The 22,037-nt window shown below is 38.5% G+C and overlaps 1 protein-coding gene across 1 annotated transcript; it reads right to left on the minus strand.

Annotated features, from left to right (window-relative positions):
- Positions 1 to 7,217: 7,217 nt before the first annotated feature.
- Positions 7,218 to 11,760, minus strand: LOC107799491 (calcium-dependent protein kinase 2). Its single transcript, XM_016622616.2, has 8 exons — positions 10,734 to 11,760; positions 10,013 to 10,156; positions 9,785 to 9,937; positions 9,008 to 9,123; positions 8,048 to 8,215; positions 7,822 to 7,949; positions 7,628 to 7,727; positions 7,218 to 7,551 (listed from the first exon to the last, which is right to left on the minus strand). The coding sequence occupies exons 1-8, from the start codon at positions 11,416 to 11,418 to the stop codon at positions 7,477 to 7,479; spliced, it is 1,569 nt and encodes a 522-aa protein (XP_016478102.1). The 5' UTR covers positions 11,419 to 11,760; the 3' UTR covers positions 7,218 to 7,476.
- Positions 11,761 to 22,037: the final 10,277 nt, after the last annotated feature.

Consider the following 22,037-nt stretch of genomic DNA (forward strand, 5'->3'; position numbering starts at 1 on the left):
AGGGGAATGGGGAGGGGTTTATATAGTAGTAGAAATTAAATAAGTAAACAAGAAAAAACTATAAAATCAAACATAAATAAGGAAACCATAGCATGCTGAATCAATAAAATCGAATTTAGGGAAAAATAGGTAAACTCTAATTTTTTTAGGGAAAGTAAATATTGATAAAAATGTAACAAAATTTGGTCACACAGTAGAATATAGGACGAACATAGACATAATAACGCTTAAAATCAGAGAATCGATCCCATTTTTGGTTCGATTAAAAGATATCTGAAAGCTCTAATTTAGGGTAAGTAAGAATCAACAAGAGATACAGAAATATTCGTACTTACAAAGAGCGGATGATGAACATAGACAAAATAATCAGAAAAGTCAAGGATATAAACCGATTTTGGTTCGATTCTTACAAGATCTGCTTTCCATGTTTAGGCAAGAAGTATAGAGAAGGACCCAGTACAATGGAGAGGTCACATATGGCAAGAAACGGCCATGGTATCCCATGTTAGGTGGGATTAGGAGAGGGATTTTGGGGGAAGACGGCTAGGATTTGAGAGATAAGAGATGAGAGGATTCAAGGGAGGCGAGCGGTGAGAAATGATTTAGGGTTAGGGGGTTTTGGGTATAATTAAAAGGGATGGTGTAAGGTGGGTCGTTGATCTTAGAGATCAACAACCAAGATTTTAAAATGAGACTAGGACGGGTTTAAGAAATGGGTACCGACCGGGTCATGGGTTGGGTTAATTTATCTTGGGCTGGGATATTTTGGGCTAGTGTATTAGGTAATTGGGCTGAGGTTGGTCCGAGAATAGGTAGAATTTAGGCTAGTATTTAAAAACCCAATGTTTAATAAATAAATAAATAATTTATAAAAGTAATTAATAAATAATAGCAATATCATTTGTGCACTAAAACGATTAAAATAATTACTTAATATTATAAAAAATATAAAAAGTCATTTTCTGCATAAATAATGTAATTATACATTAACATGGACTATTATTGCAAAATATGCAGTTAGCCCTAAAATGCAAATATAATTATAAAAAATGTACTAAAAAATATTTAAAACATCATGTTAGTATAAATGATAAGTTTAGATGATTAAATCATCATAAAAATTATTACTGAATATTTATATAATAATATACGAAAATAAATTGATTTAAAGTCTTTAAAAATTATGGAAAGTTATGAAAAATACTTGTATATGCTAATAAACGAAATAATGATGCATATGCACTATTTTGAAAGTGTATATATATATATATATATATATATATATATATATATATATATATATATATATAGGGATTTCTAACCTACTACATAGTTGTAGTAGGTTAGCATTGTATACAACTTTACTTTTTCTTAAATACCCCTAACAACATATTATCATTGCATAAGTCAGATGAATAATTTTGTCATTCTACCCAATTTGGTTTCCTCCTTTCTCTCTCACCTTTTGCTCTCCATAGTCTCTGCCAAGAGCAAACTGGAGTCTTTTTTTTCTTATAATATTGTTTTTTATCCAACTCTTCCTCTCTTGATAGTTTCCACAAGTTAAATAATGAAATCTTCTGCCTTTATATTTGTGTGAATGGCTTATATTTTTGTCAAGCTTTATATAGAGTATAAAAGACTGGAAAAATTAAAATCAATTCAAAATCAAACCATTACTCCAATGATAGGATCAATTTACATGGGGCGAAAATATTGTGTTAGAAATGTCTTGTGACAACCCAAAGGGGTTATCACCTGTTTTCTTATCCATTCTGTGCTTCCGAGGCCTTAAAACCTCATTTAGAGTCGCCTCGATTTGCGTGCGCAGTCCGGGCGTGTAGCCGGAAAGCTTAAACATGAAATTTTGTGAAAAATGCTAAGTTTTGATGTTAAAATGAATAAGTTTGACTTTGGTCAACATTTTGGGCAAACGGACCCGAACCCGTTATTTGACGGTCCCGGAGGGTCCGTAGGAAAATATGTGACGTGGGCATATGTCCGGAATCGAATACCGAGGTCCCAAGCCCGAGAAATGAATTTTTAAGTAAAATTCTTTTTTGAAAATGTTTAAGGAAATTGGAAATGAAATCTGATTAGAAAATGATGGTATCGGGCCTGTATTTTAGTTCCGGCGCCTGGTACAGGTCTTATATATGTTTTAAGTTCTTCCTATAAAATTTGGTTGAAATCGGACGTCGTTTCACGTGTTTCGGACTTAAATTTCTAAATTGGAAACTTGATGAAGTTTGAGGAAAAATTCTTGATTTTGAGGTTTGATTCATTGATTTTGAGGTTATTTAGGCGATTTGATCGCACAGATAAGTTCGTACGATGTTGTTGATTTAGTGCATGTGTTTGGTTAGGAGCCCCGAGGGCTCGAGAGTGTTTTTGGAGGTGTTTCAGAATGGTTTTTGGCTTTAGAAGTGTTGCAGATTTTCTGTTGTTGTGCCCAGGGATTTTGTTCTTCGCGTTCGTATGGTCGCACTCGCGAACGCATAAGGCAAAGATCCCAGGTACCCAGTTTCTTCTTCGCGAACGCGGAGGTTGAGACGAGAACGCGAAGCTCAGGGGGGACCCTTCGCGAACGCGTCCTTCCACTCGCGAACGTGTAGGGTTTAGGAGAGGGGCCACCAGTTTGTTCTACGCGAACGCGGCCACTGGCCCGCGAACGCGAGGGCTCGAGGTGCTAAAGCATCGCGAACGCGAGACCAGTGTCCCGAACGCGAAGTTCTTCAGACCTGACTCATCGCAAACACGTTGAGCTTATCGTGAACGCGAAGAAGGATTTTGCCCAGTTATTTTAAAGTCTCAAAACAGAAACCATTACGGGATTTCACCAAAATTTCACAAACTCTTTCTTCTCCAAAGTTCTAGGGCGACTTTTGAAGCATCTTTTCACCATAAACTCTTGGGTTAGTAATCTTTAACTTATTTCCTTCCATTTTCATCAACATCTATTGAATTTCTAGGCCTAAAATATGTAATTAAAGGTAGAAATTAGGGAATTGGGTAGAGTTAGGGCTTTTTAATTAATTGTAATTTAGACCTCGTTTTGGGGTCGAATTCTGGAAATAATTATATATTCGGGCTCGTAGATGAATGGGTTATCAGATTTTTGTTCGAACCTAGTGTTTTGACCAAGTGGGCCCGGGGTCGATTTTGGGATTTTGGGAAGAATACTTGGGAAGCTATAATTAGGCATTGGATTCGAAAATTTTAGCATTTATTGATGTTATGAAGTCATTTGTGTGTAGATACAATTGATTTGGAGACGAATTCGAGAGGAAAAGCGGTAATTGAGGATTGAATTAGCCGTGGAAGTTTGAGGTAAGTGTTTGGTCTAACCTTAACTTGAGGGATTAGGAGTTGAGTCCTATTTGCTATGTGATAATTGTTTAGTACGACGTATAGGCATGGTGCCGAGTATCTATACGTTGGTGTCTAGCATGACCGTGAGTCTTTATGTTGTGTCTTTCATGCCTTAGTGATGATTTCTTTATGTTGTGAAAAGCTTGTGAAAGAAATTATGACCTTTGAACTTCGAGGAGCATTGGCTCGAGTTATATTACAAAGTGTGAAAGTATATGAGATAATTGAACCTTTTGGAGCATTGGCTCAAATGGTAAAGTGAGTTATGAAGTAAAAATGAAAGAAAGAGAAAAAGTTATTAAATTGTTCCCTTGCCGGGATGTTTGTTGCTTTGTTGATTATCTCCCTTGCCGGGATGATGAGATTATTGATATTGTTCCCTTGCCGGGATTTAACTGTTTAATTATGTTCCCTTTTCCGGGATTTATATTGTTATTTGTTTACTCCCTTGCCCCTTTGTTTGTGATTGTTGTTTAGGTGAGGAAGAGCGTTAAAGCACGAAGGGTGATGCCGTGCATTGTTTGCTATGGTGAGGAAAGAGTGTAAAGCACGAAGGGTGATGTCGTGCCATACGATGTACCATTCCATACCGATTATCATTGACTATATGGTGAGGAAAGAGAGTAAAAGCACGAAGGGTGATGTCGTGTACACTTTTGTTATAAAATATTGTTTGGTGAGGACGGGAGTAAAAGCACGAAAGGTGATGCCGTGCACGTTGTTATTATATGATTGATTTGGTGAGAACGAGAGTAAAAGCACGAAGGGTGATGCCGTGCAAATTGTTGATTTCTGATTCTTGATGATATTCTAGTTATGTTTTTACTTTCCTTACTTGATGTTTTCTATTCGGAACTGTTATTTCCCCCACAACATGTTTCCCCTTCCCACATTTACTGGTTATTTCTGCATTTTCCTTTCCGCTGTATATATTTAAATTGCACAGGTTTATTTGATAGTATGGTCCTAGCCTCGTCACTACTTCGCCGAGGTTAGGTTAGACACTTACTAGCACATAGGGTCGGTTGTGCTGATACTAAACTCTGCACTGTGTGCAAATCCCAGAGCAGCTTACGGACAGTAGTTGGAGGGCTTCCTTCAGTCCACCCGGAGACCTAAGGTAAACCTGCAGGCGTTCGCGAGCCCCGACATCTCCCTCTATCTCTATTCCCTGTTTCATTTTCTTTCGTTCAGAAACAGTTTATTGTATTTTCTTCAGGCCTTGTTTGTAGTGACTCTTAGACAGTCTGTGACACTGTGACACTAGGTTTTGGGTATTGAGGTTTTGAAAGTTGTAAGGGACGTAGTCTTGAGTTATAAAAATTGTTGACTTTCGCTTATTTATTTAATTCCGTTGTTTTCATGTTATCGCTGGTAATTGAAAAAAAAAATTGTTAATAAAAAAGGTAGTTAAGGGCTGGCTTGCCTAGCTCTCATTAGTAGGCGCCATCACGACTCCCGAGTGTGGGAAATCCGGGTCGTGACAAAAAAAATCTGGGTCGTGACATGTCTTGAATCTTTCTCATTTTTATTTATTTTAAGAATAAGTAATGGAAAAGAAAAATGATTACAATTGCTTACTGAAAAGGAAGAGTCACCGAAGAAAGAAATAAAAATGAACAATGACCGAAAATAAGAAATAAGTAGTGAAATTTGCCGGTAGAGAATTTTAGAAAGGATAAAGTTGATGATGGCGAAGAACAAAAGAGGCCCTTTTTGATAGTGAAGGAGGAGGGTTTTTGTTTTTCTTGTGGGGAATGACAAAAAGGTCCTTGGTATTAAATGATGACAATGTTTTTAGCTAGGGGTATTTAAGGAAAAGTAAAGTTGTATACAATGCTAACCTACTACAACTATGTAGTAGGTTAGAAAAACCCATATATATATAATATGAGGAAAAAATTGGGTATCAACAATAATGCATGTTGATGATATTGTAGTTACAGGAATTGACACTGTAGAGATCACATAGTTAAAAACATTCTTGAACAATAGCTTTAAAATAAAGGATCTGAGGAGGCTACATTACTTCTTAGGACCTCCCTCTACAAAGTGGTGTAATAATTTCCTAGAGGAAGTTTACTCTTGATCTGTTGAAGGAATACTAATGCATGGATCACAACAGCTTCAATTCTCCATTGGACCCCACTGTGAAACTTAAAGCTAAGGAAGGAAAAAGGTTGCCAGACCCCACTTACTACAGAAAATTGATAGGAAAGTTCAATTTCCTCACCAATACTAGACTATATATAGCTTATAGTGTGCAACACTTAAGCCAGTTCATGGATGACCCTAGAGAGCCTCACTTAAAAGCAGCTTTCCATCTGCTTAGATACTTGAAGGGAGACCCCAACTTAGGCATATTCTTGTCTAAGGATCAAGACTACACAATCAGAGCATATTGTGACTCAGATTGGGCAGCATGCCCAGATTCTAGAAAATTTATGAGTGATTGCCTTGTGTTGATGGGGAGCAGTCCAGTTAGTTGGAAGTCCAAGAACCAGGATACTAACTCCCTCTCCTCTGCAGAAGCAAAATACATAGCCTTAAGAAAGGTAGTGAGAGAACTGGTGTGGCTCAGTAGATTGTTTGAAGAACTCACAACACCTTTTCCCAAGCCTATTGCAGTGTTCTGTGATAGTTAGTCTGCAATGCACATAGCCAAGAATTCTGTATTCCATGAGAGAACCAAACATATAGAAGTTGACTGCCATTTTTTGAGAAGCAAGCTACATGAGGGATTGATTTCATTGCTACCATGTGGGGACTACAGACCAACTTGCAGATGTTCTAATAAAGGCCCTGACAGGGTCAAGCATTCAGCAGCTTTGCACAAGTTGACAGTGTTTTCCACACCACCAACTTGAGGGGGGTATTGAAATTATTGCCTAATTATGTAAAGTGGCTAGTTTGTTGCAAAGTGATTTGTTACATTAAGTTTTAGTTAATTAGTTAAGTTGTGTATATATACTCTTTACATATGTTAATAATAATCAAGGTTTCATTTCCCATTTTCTGTTTCTCTGTCTTCTAGATTGTTCTCTCTCTCTTTCTCTACATCGACCTCCATGGCTGCAGAAGCTAAGCTTGGACCTTTACCTTGAACAATTAACAAGAAGGTGATAAATTGGTTGAAGAAAACGCTAAAATAGTTGATCTAAGAAATGGAGAGCTGTTGCCGAAATAGGTCATTTTTGTATTGGATTTTTTTTTACAGACATCTAATGTTTACACCAAACTGTGTCCACTCACCGTTACATAATTTAATAAGGTAAAAATATGTATTAATTTTCTATAGTTAAGTAATACACATGGCATAAATCAAACCAACATGTGCAGTCAGTGGCGAAACTAGGAATTTTTGCAAGGGTGTCCAAATTTGAAAGCAGTGAAAAAATTTCCCCATAAAGGGTATTCAATATGTGTTATATACCTCTAAAACATAATATTTTACCTATGTATACAGTTCAATTTTTCAACGAAGGGTGGTCAGTTAACTACCCTTATGATCATGTGGCTTCGTTGTGTGCAATTTAGCTTTTACCCTCGTGACGACTCTTCGTAATATGATTACTAGACCACCTGTATAAATTTGCTGAGCTTACAGTTGCGAAGAGATTTTTCTTTCACAAACGAAGGAAAAAGAATAACAAGAGATCAGTGTTCGTGTCCATTGTAGTTTTTTATTTTATTTTTTCTAACGGTTTTGTCTAGACTAGCTTCCGACAAACTCAACTATTTCACTGAATACCTGCTACCTTCCAATTTTAGCTTATTTCTTATTCACACTTCAATTTGAAATGCTTTGCATATATTGTAACACCCCAACCTCTAGGACAATCTCATTTGTGAAATAGAAAATAACTTGCAACTACTGAGTACTGAGCAGTCCAATCAACACGGTTTATACAAAAAGGAGAAAAAGAACCTCAGAGATAATAAAGATATTAGAAAGGAGGAATCAACAATATACAGGTTTGGAAAACGTTAAAATCCCACCTAGTTAAGGTTGGTCATGCACTGATGTCTGTCCTATGGGCAGTGCAACAGTCCATGGTGCAAATTTTCAAAATTTCACGACTAGACGACTCGTGTCTCGTGTAATTAGAAGAGCTTGCCTGGCTGTTTAGCTCCACTTCTCATCATCGTACAAAATTCCTCATAATTGATTCTTCCATCCTGTAAATGTGACAGAATTAGCATGCGTTAAGGCAGGTTTGACTGTTTTGGATTGAATAACAGTAACAAAACTTACGTTATCAGCGTCTACTTCAGATATTATTTCCCTTATACTGGCTGCATCGCCTACTCCATGCTCTTCCATAGCCGTTTCAAGTTCATCTCTTGTTATGAACCTGCATTATACAAAAGAAACTCAACCGATTTAATAATTCCACAGGTTTTATCATGCGCTGCTGTATATAAACTAGACTTGCAGAATGGACTAACCCACTGCCATCTTTATCAAAATACTGAAATGCTTTGTACAGATTTTCCTCTCTTTCTAGTCTGTGTTTATGCATGGTGGCAGTGATGAACTCTATATAGTCAATAGAGCCATTTCCATCCACATCGGCCTGAAGTGCACAAGACATTAGTTATTTCATGGTACAAAAGTTGAACAACAAAGTGAAGGAAGGAAACAGCTAATGTGTCTTGAGGAATTGTGTCTTACAGCTTCCATCAATTGCTTAACTTCAGCCTCGGTGAGCTTTGATCCAAGTCGAGCCAATCCGCTCTTCAATTCTTCATATGTGATAGTGCCGCTATTATCAGTGTCAATATTATGGAACATCGATTTGAGCCCCTGAATTTCTTCTGCTGACATATTTTCAGCAATGACCTGATCCCAAAACCATTTCAATCAACAATGAGCTAGTTTTAGGGTAAAGGAGGATACTCTTAGAAATGAATTCACAAGAACGAGTACATATGATATGCCACTCAGTATTGATTTTTGGATGCTTTTCGTAAAGAATCATATTCTTGAATTAGATTTTCTACTCTTGTATATTTTGAACCCGGGAACCTTTTACAGTCATATCAATAAATAATAATTTACATAGACAAAAGAATTCACAAGGAGAATAAAACTAATCAAGGCAAAAGTAAAAAGAGTGCTAAATTCCATCATTTCTGAAATATGATCACAGATTTATATCTAGAAGAACACCAACACACTATATTTACCTCCAAAGAAAATGATTCACAACATGGCTTACACTCGTATTATAATCATGTTCTAAATATTATTTGCTCGAAACAAAGGGCAGGAAGAGTAAATGATAATAAGGATAAACTGAAGGAACAAAATTTACTTCTTCTGTCTGACGTAACTAGAAAGGGAAGTTGTAAGCTTCTGTCTCTTATTCATCTAAAAATAATTGGGCCAAAAGGAAAGTCGTTTTCCTCGATCTTATTTCTTCTTTCCTCTTCTTTAGGCAAATAAAACAAACAGGAGGTAAGTTTGAAATTATGCCTGTACTCCTTTTTTCTCCTAGCATTGAATTAGAGTGAAGGAATGAAATGGGTCAAATGGAGGATGTATGTAGTCAACCCCAACTAGCTTAGGATTGGTGCATAATTGTCGTATTGAATTAGAAAAGAAGTCAAAGTTGAGAAAGTTTAAGCTTACCTTCAAAGCAAGTTTCTTGAGTTTGTTCATAGCTCTGAATTGCTTCATTCTTGAGAGAACAGCATTGTCTAATGGTTTATCTGATGCCACTCCGCCTACCTTGAGCCAAGGATGCTCTATCAACCAGCCACATCAAAAGCTTGGTTAGGCAATGAGTATGACATTCATATAAATCATATACACATGGTCTAAGTTAATGTCAGTTCTAATACTTAACTAGAATAGCAAAAAAGCTTGTCTCTGCTGCAACAGTCGAGTTAAAGTATAAAATAGGAACCACTGACATTTTGAAGTCTTATCCATAAAATAATGATAGAATCGAAGATCAAAGGCAAAGCAAAGGGGAACAGTTCCAAATGATAGAAAAGATTTGAAATCAAATGATAGTGGTATGGATATTTTTATTAGTTGTCACACATATGATATTGTTTGACAAACAGAAGAAAGGTTCTCCTAAGTGCAGTATAAGAATGACAAGAATATTGCTTCAGCCATAAGCCAACAACCCATTGCTTTGCATCGACACCGTTAGCAATGGATTTTGATAACACTATTCAAAAACATATTTGGTTATCAAGAAAGAGTTAATTATGAAGTGATACGATCAGTAAGCTGTAACGACAAAGTCAAACACAATAAGATCTATGCAATATCACCATGCATAGAAGCTAAAATTCCATCCTTTGAGGATTCGTTAGAAACACAATAGTGGATAACCATGCTACTCAATGCTTAACCATTACCATTATTAAAGTCAATGGGTTATTTTACGCGTACCAAGAACTTGAGCAGCAGAAATGCGTTTCTTTGGGTCTTTGGTGAGCATCTTCCGGACCAGGTCCTTGGCACTACTTGTTATAGAGGGCCAAGGTTGACTTTCAAAGTCAATGTCTTCTTTTAATATGGCATCAAATATACCCCTCTCCGTTTCTGCATTGTAGAATACAGAAACCAATAAATACAGGAAGGCCTAGATAATATTCAGAAGGGAGCATTTGACTTTACCTGCCCAAAAGGGAGGCACACCACTAAGTAGTATATACAACATAACACCTGCACTCCAAACATCTATTTCCTTGCCATAACTCTTTCGTAAGACTTCAGGGGCAACATAGTAAGCACTCCCAACTATATCCTTGTACACCTTACCTGCAAGGAATTTCATTATTTGATTACAGCCCAAACAGAGTAACAGAAAGTTGTACAAAGAGAAGGAGATTATCCCAATTTAAGTAATGGGCGATCATCTTATAAGATTAGCAAATTTTGTAAAATGGAAAGTTTGGTTCATAAAAGTTCAAATAGGCCTAAAACAATATGAACTTCCTAAGCAAGAGGGAGGAGAGTCAAACCAGGGTACAGAATATAAATAAATTTACATGCCGACTTGAACAGAGTCGAGACATGAATAACAAATTCTAGGAACCAAGTTTAAAGGGAAATTAAAATCCTTTATCATGCTGAATTGGTAACAGATTTTGTTGCAATTTCTTTTACAGCAAAAACTGAGGTCTTTTTGGCACAGACAATTCGATTAGCATGTTAATGATGTGAACATCGCCTGATTCTAATCTGATAAAGTCCTATGCTAAACTTAACAATCAGGATCTTAGCCTACATAAATACATAAACTTTTCGTATGTAGGTACGAACACTAGGATTACCATAAAAGAAACTCATCCAAAAGTTGCTATATTAAACAAATGACAACATACATCAGAATTACCTTCTTGAATGAACATGGACAGCCCAAAATCAGTTGCTTTCAAAGCAGCATTTTCACTCTTATCTGTCAACAAAAAGTTCTCGGGCTTAAGGTCGCGGTGCATCACACCCATAAAATGGCAAACATGGACAACATTAACAATAGCTCTACACATTGAAGCAGCAGCTCTTTCAGTATAATGCCCCTTTGCAATAATCCTATCAAACAGCTCTCCACCACCGCACAACTCCATCACTAAACACACTGAATTCTTATCCTCGTAAGCACCTTTAAATTCAACAATATTTGGCTGTCCACTCAAATGCTGCATAATCTGAATCTCTCTCCTCATATCTTCCTTATCAGATTTTGTAACAAGTTTCTTCTTTGATATTGACTTGCAAGCATATTGATGACCAGTTGCTATTTCAGTACAAAGAAATGTAACTCCAAATTGACCTCTACCCAATTCTTTTCCTAATGTATAGTGTGCTTTAACATCCTCAAATGGTTTCCCCAAAATGGTTTCTTGTTTGAAAACTGGTTTTGGACTTGCTGATGGTCTCATAGGCAATTGAGATTCTGGACCTGGAGATTTTGTATACTGAATTTGAGTTTGATGGTGTCCACCACTACCTCCTCCTGATCTATTGTGCCCATTGGACTTGGATTCTGCTGGTTTTGTTTTGCTCAAACAGATACCCATTTTATATCTTTATTCTGATAGAGGAAGCAGATCCAGTAAATAGGAGCTGATGAACATAAACAGAAGACTTTTTTACAGAATAAGGACAAGAACTACAGATGGAGATTCAGGAATATTAGAATCTAAGTTGAAGACACCATTAAAGTATGGCAAATGGCATAAAGTTTGGATCTTTTTTCAAGAAAGACTTAAGGAATTACTTATCCAAAATAAAAGAGAGATTTTGTTCAAGGTTCTCGATTTATATTGTAAGAATAGGAAATGGAGGGAGTTGGATTTAATCATATAGTACAGGGAGAATAACAATGAGAGAGAAAAATCTGAAATCTTGGACAAAGGTACAAAAAATGAGGAGAAAAGAGGAGACTATTTTTGTAAAAAGATATTTTTTTTGGTGGGTTGTTAGAGCCAATAATAATAATAATAAAAACTTTAAGTCCTCAATAATCAGTTTAATTAGGGGGGAGGGGGTTCTTTTATATTTTATGTTTATGTTATTTGATTTTGGATATAAAATTTTTAAAATAAAAATGACTTCCAATATTTCTAATTTATAATAAACCATAAAAAGTAATGTAATTATAAACTATTTCACTAAAAATAAAAAATTAAAAAGGAAAACATTTGAGACAGAGGAAATACTACTCCATCCTTCTCAAGTTATTATCTCAAACTATTTATCAAGAGTAAATCAATTATATTTTTTTTTCTTTTTATTCTACCCTTAATATTAATTGTTCTTGAAGACTACAAATACCCCTATTTATGAGTAAGTATTGAATGAAGATATATTATATCTTAAGATATAAATAAAGATAGAATAATAAAAAATATTTTTTATTTAATATTTTTTTAAGAGGTGTGCAAATAAAAACACCAAAATAATTTGAGACATAGAATACTAAACAAGTTTGGGGTAGGTAAGGGGAAAGCTGTCTGTGTGGGCCTACTTGTGCACTAGGTCAATGTGCCACAGCTTATTCATTAATCATGTTTAATCCTTTATTAAACACTTGTATCTCTATAATGTGTTCTATACTGCAACTAAACTTTACTATATTCTCTTAGAGTCATCATTAATCTATACACAAGAGATGTTAATAATAGAGCAAAACTAATCTCAAGGAATTAAAAAGTGATAATGGAGTATTAGATTTTGAGACTTATACATTGTATCAATCTTATCTTTTTGAAGAACAAAATAGTATATTCGAAGTGGATGTAAGGGTGATGTTGTTAGATACTAAAATGTTTGGAATCAACCAATAAAAGAAAAGAAGAAAGAGATTAGTACTCCCTCCCATTCACAATAAGTAAATTGGTGAACTGGAGGGGAAAAAGTAATAATTAGAGGGACCCAGTATTAAAAGAAAGAGAAGCAATGTGAATTGAATGGGTTGAGACCCCACTGCTCCAGTCCAATTTCGTAGCACGTTGTGCACATTAAGTTTTGCCTGAATAACTACACGCATTATAACCACATTCACTATTTACTCTATCTGTTACCCTATTTAATAATTTTTGACTGAACATAAATTTTAAAACAAAAAAATATATTCGTAAAATTTGTGATCTTTAACATTTCATATTATTTTTATATATAAAAGTATATTATTATTATCAAGGCTTATAACTCGAAAGTATCAGCAGAAGTCTTTCATGCCCATGTAGTGCTGACTTTCCAAAAATATTGTTGCATCCGTATCGAATCCTCCAAAAATATGTTATTTTTGGAGGATCCGACACAAAGCTCGACGATATTTTTGCAGAGTCCAAGCAACATAATCTCATGTAGTACATGTGAGTTCAATTCTCATTTATCCCCTTCCCCTTCTCTAGACATACTATGTAGAAAAACAAAAAAAAAGTATATTACTAAAGAAAATATGATAAGGTTAAAATTAAATTATTTTAAATATAAAAGGTGTTAATATTCAATGGAATTTTTTTTGTTTGTTTTTCATTCGATGTCTGATACGACTAATTTGGATTCGCTTTGAATAAGATATAAAAGGAAAAAACTCCCATCTCAAAAAGTGTAAAAGGGAAAAAGCTCCTACCACACTCGAAACCTCTAATTATGTCAACTAAAAATGAAGGAAAAAGAGTGTGTATATATAAGTATGAGTAAGTGATAACGGCAAAGTAAGTACTAGGTAAGGTGATAGTGCTTGACTCAAAAGATATCGAAACCTATTTGAACAAATCAATCAAAGAAGATGAAGGGGTAAATCTTAGTCAGACATAATAAATTCCAGATCAAAGAGCTAATAGTATGGGTTATATATAGGACGAAAATGATATAAACGATCTTATTGAAATTCAACATTGTGACTCCCATCGATCGATGGGGGGATAACTTTACATGTTCTTCTGTAGATTACTTCTTTCTTATCAAGATTGCAAGAAGAGAGCCTGGGAGAGAGAGAAGGGGGGAGGGGGGAAGGGGGAGGAACCTCCTCCACTCCTCCAATCGAAGGTTTTCCCTTACTATATATAGTCAAGGCACCCTTGCCTTTTACTTGTTCCGACGCTCTCTCGCCTCCAGTGTGTATTGGTTGTCCTTTTAGGCACTGCTCTTTCCAACTCGACGGATGTCGGGAGAGGGATGTAGAGTGGGCTATGTTATCTTTCACTGTCTGGTCACTTAGGCGGGACGTTGGTCAGTTCGGCCGTGACGGTCAGATTTTGACCAATACAGTTAGTTCCTCTATCTGTCAGGGTCATCTTCTGTCGGGCTCGGCAGACGGATCATGATTCCTACGAATTCGAGCAAAATCTGACTTCTGACTTCTCATTCCTTAGTTACATTACTTGGGTTTTAGGCGGGGTGGCGACGTTCTTTTGATACCCATGAACCGTTGCGGCGGTTTCGGAACCGAAACATCGTTTGGTATCAAAGCGATATTTTGTGGTTACCGCTATTATGACACACGTTCCTGGGGAACTGAAACATTTCATGCTCTATCAGATTCGATTAGTGACTCTTGGGTTTCGTGCTCGGGGGATTTATGTCTCTTATAAATAGATGTAGCTTATCACTCGATTGATACACTTATTTACCTTTTACTCGAGAGAATTCTGTAAATATATTTTCTTTATGACACTCCAAGTTTTCGTTTGCTCTTAATTAACTGAGAATCTCCATCCTTTCTTTCCGTCGTCTTTTTGCCGCATCATCTGGACAAAATGGCTGGTGATTCCTCTCGCACCGATCTCCCTGCCACAGTTTTTGCACCGAAAAGTGCTGCTCAGGCCACCGGAGGTGTAGATGGGGTGGAAGACGAGGAGGTCCCGTCGATAGTTGAGATTTTGCCTCGCCTTGGGAGAGAATTGACTGACTTTAGCAGTCGCGTCGGGGCAGAGCCGGAGCCTGTCCCTTCTGTTCCGAGAGAAGCAGACATTGCAGAGTTGAAAACCAGGTGGGGGATCCCCGGCTACGTCAGCATGCGACCGGCGGTAGGGACCGACATTATTCATTCTGACCGTCCTGGGTACTGCGTATTTTACGCCTACCCCTTCCTTATTGGATACATGCTTCCTCTCCCTCTCCTGATGGTAGACTTCTGCCGTTTTTATGAGGTATGCCCTGCCCAACTTTCGTTGTACCTGTATAAGTTGTTCATTATGTTGCTCAAGTTTGCGGAACTCGCCGGTCATGAGATCATTTTGGACAATCTGCTTAGTATCTTCGCCCTCAACTTATCCACGACACGATGCTTCACATGCGTCCTCGGGGGTCGAAGACTCTGGTGGTGAAAATGGACGACATGACCAACCGCCGTTTTTATGAGAATTATTTTTATGTGCGGACTGAGCACATTGTGGCGGATCCGACGGGGTTCCCTGAGAAATGGAACTTTGCACGTAAGTCTCATGCTTTTAGTCGGAGATATATCCGACTATTTTTGTTACAGTACTAAACCCTGTTATGTCTTTGCAGCTGAGAAATTTCCGCCTCCACCTGTCGAAAATATCCGTGAGTGGGTGAGCGCTATTCTCCCTCATACGGCGGGGGTCCGCACGTGGGTGGCCTTTTATGACAAATATGGGCGCAGGCCTTTTTCTAGTAAGATGTCGTTTCCATTCGCCGTTTTTCTCTTTTCCCCCTTTGTATTTAATTCCTCACGTGTTGTTCATTGGTGTCAGAGAGAGTGAGGGATCCTCCGTTGGCTTTCTGGAAGCCGACCTCATCTACTCGCCCTATCGCGGTACCCACCGCCCGACCTTTGTCGAGGGCTGCTTCAGTTGAGTCTACGGTCGTGGTTACTTCTGCGATGGCTGCTTCTCAGGTCGAAATTCCAACCCGTGTCGCTCACCCAATAGGTGAATCTTCGTCTTCTGAGTAAGAAGAGGGGCCATCGAAAAGACGGCGAGTGGAGTTTGAGACTGCGCCCCCAACAGTGATTTATCTAGACGACTCTCCTACGACAGGATTTGGAGAGGGGGTTGTCGTGGACCCCCCCGTAGGGACGGAACCAGCCGTTGCCTCAGCTCAATCAGAGATTCCCACCATTGTCGGTGGTCAGCAACCTATCGTGGCGGAAGGTCAGGCTTATGGGGCCGCCGTTGTAGTTTCGGACGTACCCTCATCCTCTGCAATTGGTCGTGCTTCCTCTTCAGCTGCTAAAAGAGGAAAAGGCGTGGTGGTCGACGATTACGAATCCGAATCGGACCTTGACCCTGATGATGTTAGGATGTTTGAGGAGGGCCTTACTCACTCGGTGGTTCGTACGAGAGGCTCGGCCGGTATCCTTGAGATCCCTTTGGATACCAACCTCTTAGGGGACATGGAGGATCTGATGCCACAGTTCAACATGTTATGCTCCATAGCCAAGAATGTAGCCTTTCGGTCCGTTCCTGATGTTGATTTGATGGATGAGGTGGCCGCTATGGGCTTAAGGGTATGTTACGCTTACTTTCGCTTTTCCCTCGCCTTTCTTGATAATACGATTCTAACCCGTCTTTATATTTTTCAGACGTATATGGTAGAAGTGGAAAGCATTCTTAGGGCCAACATTCGGGCCAAGGTTTTCTTGAAGATGTTGGAGAAATATCATCGCTACCGCAACAAGTGTCACGAGATGTATGAGCGGCTGAAGGCAAACCACGGTAATCGAGCTCTGGTGAGGAGTTGGAGAAAAGGGACCAAGAATTGATGCAGGCTATCCATAGCAGAAGTGTGCTTGAGGAGCAACTTTGAATAATGGATGAGGAGCTTGAGTTGGGAAAGGGGGTCACCGCAGAGTACGAGCATCTCCAGGAGAAATTGAGGTTAATACAGTCGGAGATGGATCAGAACTTGATTAAGGTCGAGGCGCTGAGCGCGGAATAGATGGTGAAATTGACTTAGCTGGAGAACAAGGTTGCTGGGTTAGAGAGCATCGAGAGTGATTGGTCCGCGGCTTCGGCGAGAGCGACGACCCAAGAGAACACCATCTGCGTCCTCCAGTCCGAGTAGGAGTCGGAGAGAGCGATGACTACCCTTATGGAGGCAAGGCATGAGGAGCGCATTAGCGAGATTGATCAAGAGGCATCGGTTCTTGGTGATCGGGTCGCAGCACTAGAGGTAGAAAATGGGCGACTGTTGGCTTAGATTGAATTTTCCTCCACCGTCGTTCCCCGCCACATGCACGAGCTTTGGTTTATACCGAAGCCCAGCGGAATATATATAAGAGTTTTTGGGAGGCGAGCACTGTGACTGAGGCTGCATATGAAGAGGCGTGAGTGAAAGTGCAGGAGGCTCGCGTCAATTGCGGGTATGATGCAGCGACGTCAGAAGCTAATGGGGGCGAGGACGCCGAAAGAGAACTTCCCAGAGATGGCAGTGAAGAGGGTGGCGATGATGATGCAGAGTAGGGGGATAGTGATATTGATCTATTTTCCGTTTGTTGTTTTCTTCCCAATTTTTCGTTCGTAGTCGATTGTCATTGTTCCTTTATTCTTTTTTCCCTTTGTTGTTGTTTTTTTATTTTAGACTGTTGACTTGGGTCTTATGTAGTCCGCGACAATTTGCGCGGAGACTTTGTATAAAGGACAATTTTTCGTTGTTATTTGTCTTGTATTCTACTCTCGCTTTTGTTTTGTGTGACTTCGACGCGAGATAGATTCCCGCACGGCGAGTCCCGATCTTTTGCACTCTCTGATGATTCTTGGCCTGAGGAATATTTTGCACTTTCTCATTGGCGATGGCTTATGGCCTTGAAGGATATTTGCCGAAATAGTAACCCGTCTTCGTTTGATCGAGGTCGAACTTCTTTTTTTTTTTGGTGAAAGCCCTTGGCCTTAAAGGGTGTTATTTCAAACTTATCGAAATAGTAACCCGTCTTTGTTTGATCGAGGTCGAACTCTTCTTTTTTGGTGAAGGACCTTGGCCTTAAAGGGTGTTATTTCAAACTTATCGAAATAGTAACCCGTCGTCGTTCGATCGAGGTCAAACTTCTTCTTTTTGGCGAAGGCCCTTGGCCTTAAAGGGTGTTATTTCAAACTTATCGAAATAGTAACCCGTCGTCGTTCGATCGAGGTCGAACTCTTCTTTTTGGCGAAGGCCCTTGGCCTTAAAAGGTGTTATTTCAAACTTATCGAAATAGTAACCCATCGTCGTTCAATGAGGTCGAACTCTTCTTTCTGGCAAAGGCCCTTGGCCTTAAAGGGTGTTATTTCAAACTTATCGAAATAGTATCCTGTCATCATTCAATCGTGGTCGAACTTTTCTTTTTGGCGAAGGCCCTTGGCCTTAAAGGGTGTTATTTTGAACTTATCGAAATAGTAATCCATCGTCGTTCGATCGAGGTCGAACTCGTCTTTCCGGAGAAGGCCCTTGGTCTTAAAGGGTGTTATTTCGAACTTATCAAAATAGTAATCCGTCGTCGTTCGATCGAGGTCGAACTTCTTCTTTTTGGCGAAGGCCCTTGGCCTTAAAGGGAGTTATTTCAAACTTATCGAAATAGTAACCCGTCGTCGTTCGATCGAGGTCGAACTTCTTCTTTTTGGCGAAGGACCTTGGCCTTAAAGGGTGTTATTTTGAACTTATTGAAATAGTAACTCTTCGTCGTTCGATCGAGGTCGAACTCTTCTTTTTGGAGAAGGACCTTGCCTTAAAGGGTGTTATTTTGAACTTATCGAAATAGTAATCCGTCATCGTTTGATTGAGGCCGAACATCTTCTTTTTGGCGAAGGCCCTTGGCCTTAAAGGGTGTTATTTCGAACTTATCGATATAGTAACCCGTCGTCGTTCGATCAAGGTCGAACTCTTCTTTTTTGGCGAAGGCCCTTGGCCTTAAAGGGTGTTATTTCGAACTTATCAAAATAGTAACCCGTCGTCGTTCGATTGAGGTCGAACTTCTTCTTTTTGGCGAAGGCCCTTGGCCTTAAAGGGTGTTATTTCTAACTTATCGAAATAGTAACCCGTCGTCGTTCGATCGAGGCCGAACTATTCTTTCTAGCAAAGGCCCTTGGCCTTAAAGGGTGTTATTTCGAATTTATCGAAATAGTAATCCGTCGTCGTTCAATCGAGGTCGAACTTCTTCTTTTTGGCGAAGGCCCTTGGCCTTAAAGGGTGTTATTTCGAATTTATCGAAATAGTAACCCATTGTCGTTCGATCAAGGTCGAACTTCTTCTTTTTGGTTAAGGCCTTTGGCCTTAAAGGGTGTTATTTCGAACTTATCAAAATAGTAACCCGTCGTCGTTCGATCGTGGCTGAAATCTTCTTTCTCGCGAAGGCCCTTGGCCTTAAAGGGTGTTATTTCGAACTTATCGAAATAGTAATCCGGCGTCGTTTGATCGAGGTTGAACTTCTTCTTTTTGGCGAAGGCCCTTGGCCATAAAGGGTGTTATTTCGAACTTATCGAAATAATAACCCGTCGTTGTTTGATCGAGGTCGAACTTCTTCTTTTTGGCGAAGGCCCTTGGACTTAAAGGGTGTTATTTCGAACTTATCGAAATAGTAACCCATCGTCAGTCCCAGTTTTTGGAGAGCTAGACATTTTTTGGGGAGTCCCAGTTCGTTTGACATTGCTTGAATTAGGGGGTTCTACGTTGGAGAATACGAAACATTGTTGTTTTGCTTCTGCGCACACATTGTAGTCTCCTTGTCTGACTTCTGCCTTCCGGCTTGGAGATGTCACCGACGAGCGGTGTTTTGGTTGTTTTGCAATAGTTTTTCGTTCTTTAATTGAGATGTTTCTTTACTCGCTCGTCCGCGCGGACTTTGTGTTCCTTCTTGAGCAAAGAGCAGAAGGTGAGTTAAAATAATACTTTCCTTGCCCCTACCCGGTGGTCCAATGGTAGAGAATAGGTTGGTAACGTTGTTCGTCTTGTTTGGCATTTCGATGGTTGATGGGGCGAAGATTTCTAAATTTGGCGATTCTACTCGGCTCTCCTCCCCCTATTGTGTTGTGCTTTTGTCTCGCATGAGTTGGGTTTTTCCTTCGCGCTATTTTCTGTGGGTGATCGTATTTCTTGTTTTTGATCTGGGAGAGACTAGAAAATTTCTCTAAGAAATCCCCACAGACGGCTATAAATTGTTTGACTCAAAAGATATCGAAATCTATTTGAACAAATCAATCAAAGAAGATGAAGGGGTAAATCTTAGTTAGACATAATAAATTCCAGATCAAAGAGCTAATAGTATGGGTTGTATATAGGACGAAAAAGATATAAACGATCTTATTGAAATTCAACGTTGTGACTCCCATCGATCGATGGGGGATAACTTTACATGTTCTTCTGTAGATTACTTCTTTCCTATCAAGATTACAAGAAGAGAGCTTGGGAGGGGGGGGGGGGTGAGAGGAGAAGCCTCCTCCAATTGAAAGTTTTTCCTTACTATATATAGTCAAGGCATCCTTGCCCTTTACTTGGTCCGACGCTCTCTCACCTCCAGTAAGTCTTGGTCGTTCTTTTAGGCACTGCTCTTTTTGACTCGACGGATGTCGGAAGAGGGATGTAGAGTGAGCTATGTTATCTTTCACTGCCCGATTACTTAGACAGGACGTTGATCAGTTCGGCCGTAACGGTCAGATTTTGACCAATACAGATAGATAATACATGGTCACGCCGTATTCGGCGTTAACTCGTAGAAGACACTTTTCCTTTTAAGACTTTGAGACGTGCAATAGACAATGCTTTACCTATCTTTTTCCCAACAATTTAGGCCTTGAGCATCCCTGTCATTTTGTTATATACTCACTTGTTTGTAATTGCTAACTATATCTTTGATAGTATGTCATACGTTAATTGAACCAATCAATTAAAGCACCTTTAACGAATATTGAAAAGTGAAATGTGAGTTAGTTTAGAGCCGAAAGCTTCATCTTCAATTATTAGCTGCAGAAACAACAGTTTAACTCGATAAATATGCATCTATTAATATTTTATAATGAAAGCATTTATTAATACTTGTAAGATAAGCATTTTATGGAAGCTTTGTGAACAAAAAAATGAGCAACTGAACAAGTTTAATTTCCAATGTGCTTACTACTCGAAAGTAGGTTTGGTCAATGCCACAATGCGATGTATCGTTACAGGGTTCAACTGAATCCAGTACTTTTGAAGTGGATCATAAATTTATGTATAAAAATTCACTAATATTGCAATAAATAGCAATATAAACCCATAACTTTATAAAGACAATACATTCAATGCTAAAATTCTTAAAGGTTGAAAAAGGCATCATTCCATAACTTTATAAAGACAATACATTCAATGCTAAAATTCTTAAAGGTTGAAAAAGGCATCATTCTTTAGTAACTGGCCTAAAGAATAAATAGTGTCACATAAAAGAGAGTAGTTTGATTTAAGATTTTTGATGCACATATTCATCGGAAAAAAATTATTTACTTCATCAAAATTTGAATACCCTTATTGAATTTTCTGATTTCACCGCTGAAGGTGACTTATAATAATATGTACTTTAGTAACTATAGTCGGCCTAATTTGGTAACCCAGGTAAAACTTACTATAACTTGTTAAAATATGTAATGTCTTGGATTTATTAACTTCACACCTCCTAAGAGATAGAGTAAGAACAAACTCTGAACAGAAATGTGCAAGAGGAACTGAGACTAAGAGAGGGAAAAGAGTTTTGTTCAAAATCAATTGATGATGGATATGTACATTCAGTTGGGTATTTAACCTTGTAATTGCTGGTAATAATAACTAATTGAGCATACGAATTGAATTTCCCCTCATCTTTTTGACAAAAAGACACCCCTGGATGCAAACTAACGTATAACAATTACTCCAGTTTTCAATCAGTCTCTGTCCTCAATGAAAAATGAGGAAACTGAGGTGTAAGTGTCGCAAATCTACCCAAATATTATCTTCAGAAGAGCAGTTAAATCACTCGATCAACAAAGTAACTAAATAATTGGCCTGTTGTGCTGGAAGGTCCAATTGATAAGCCATCTTGCCTACTCTTATCAACACTTGAAAGGCACCAAAATACTAGACCACTTTTTTTTTTCCGCTGAAAAAGATGCATCCACAATATTCCAAGAGATGCCTTTGCTAAATAATTTGCTTGCTTAGCAATAGTTTTTCAAATGCAAGAATCAGTACGTTTGGACCTTATAATATTACAGTACTTATACTTGTACAATGGTGAGATATTCCACGA

This window comes from Nicotiana tabacum, chromosome 8 (assembly GCF_000715075.1).
Source record: "Nicotiana tabacum cultivar K326 chromosome 8, ASM71507v2, whole genome shotgun sequence".
Taxonomy (NCBI): Eukaryota; Viridiplantae; Streptophyta; class Magnoliopsida; order Solanales; family Solanaceae; genus Nicotiana; species Nicotiana tabacum.

What these genes read in the sequence shown, in the direction of transcription:
- LOC107799491 (XM_016622616.2), bottom strand. Translation starts at nt 11,418, where the DNA reads ATGGGTATCTGTTTGAGCAAAACAAAACCAGCAGAATCCAAGTCCAAT. An exon ending in TTCTGCTGCTCAAGTTCTTG is followed by an intron (nt 9,124 to 9,784) that starts GTACGCGTAAAA and finishes GCTGGTTGATAG; the next exon opens with AGCATCCTTGGCTCAAGGTA. An exon ending in CTGAAGTAGACGCTGATAAC is followed by an intron (nt 7,552 to 7,627) that starts GTAAGTTTTGTT and finishes TCACATTTACAG; the next exon opens with GATGGAAGAATCAATTATGA.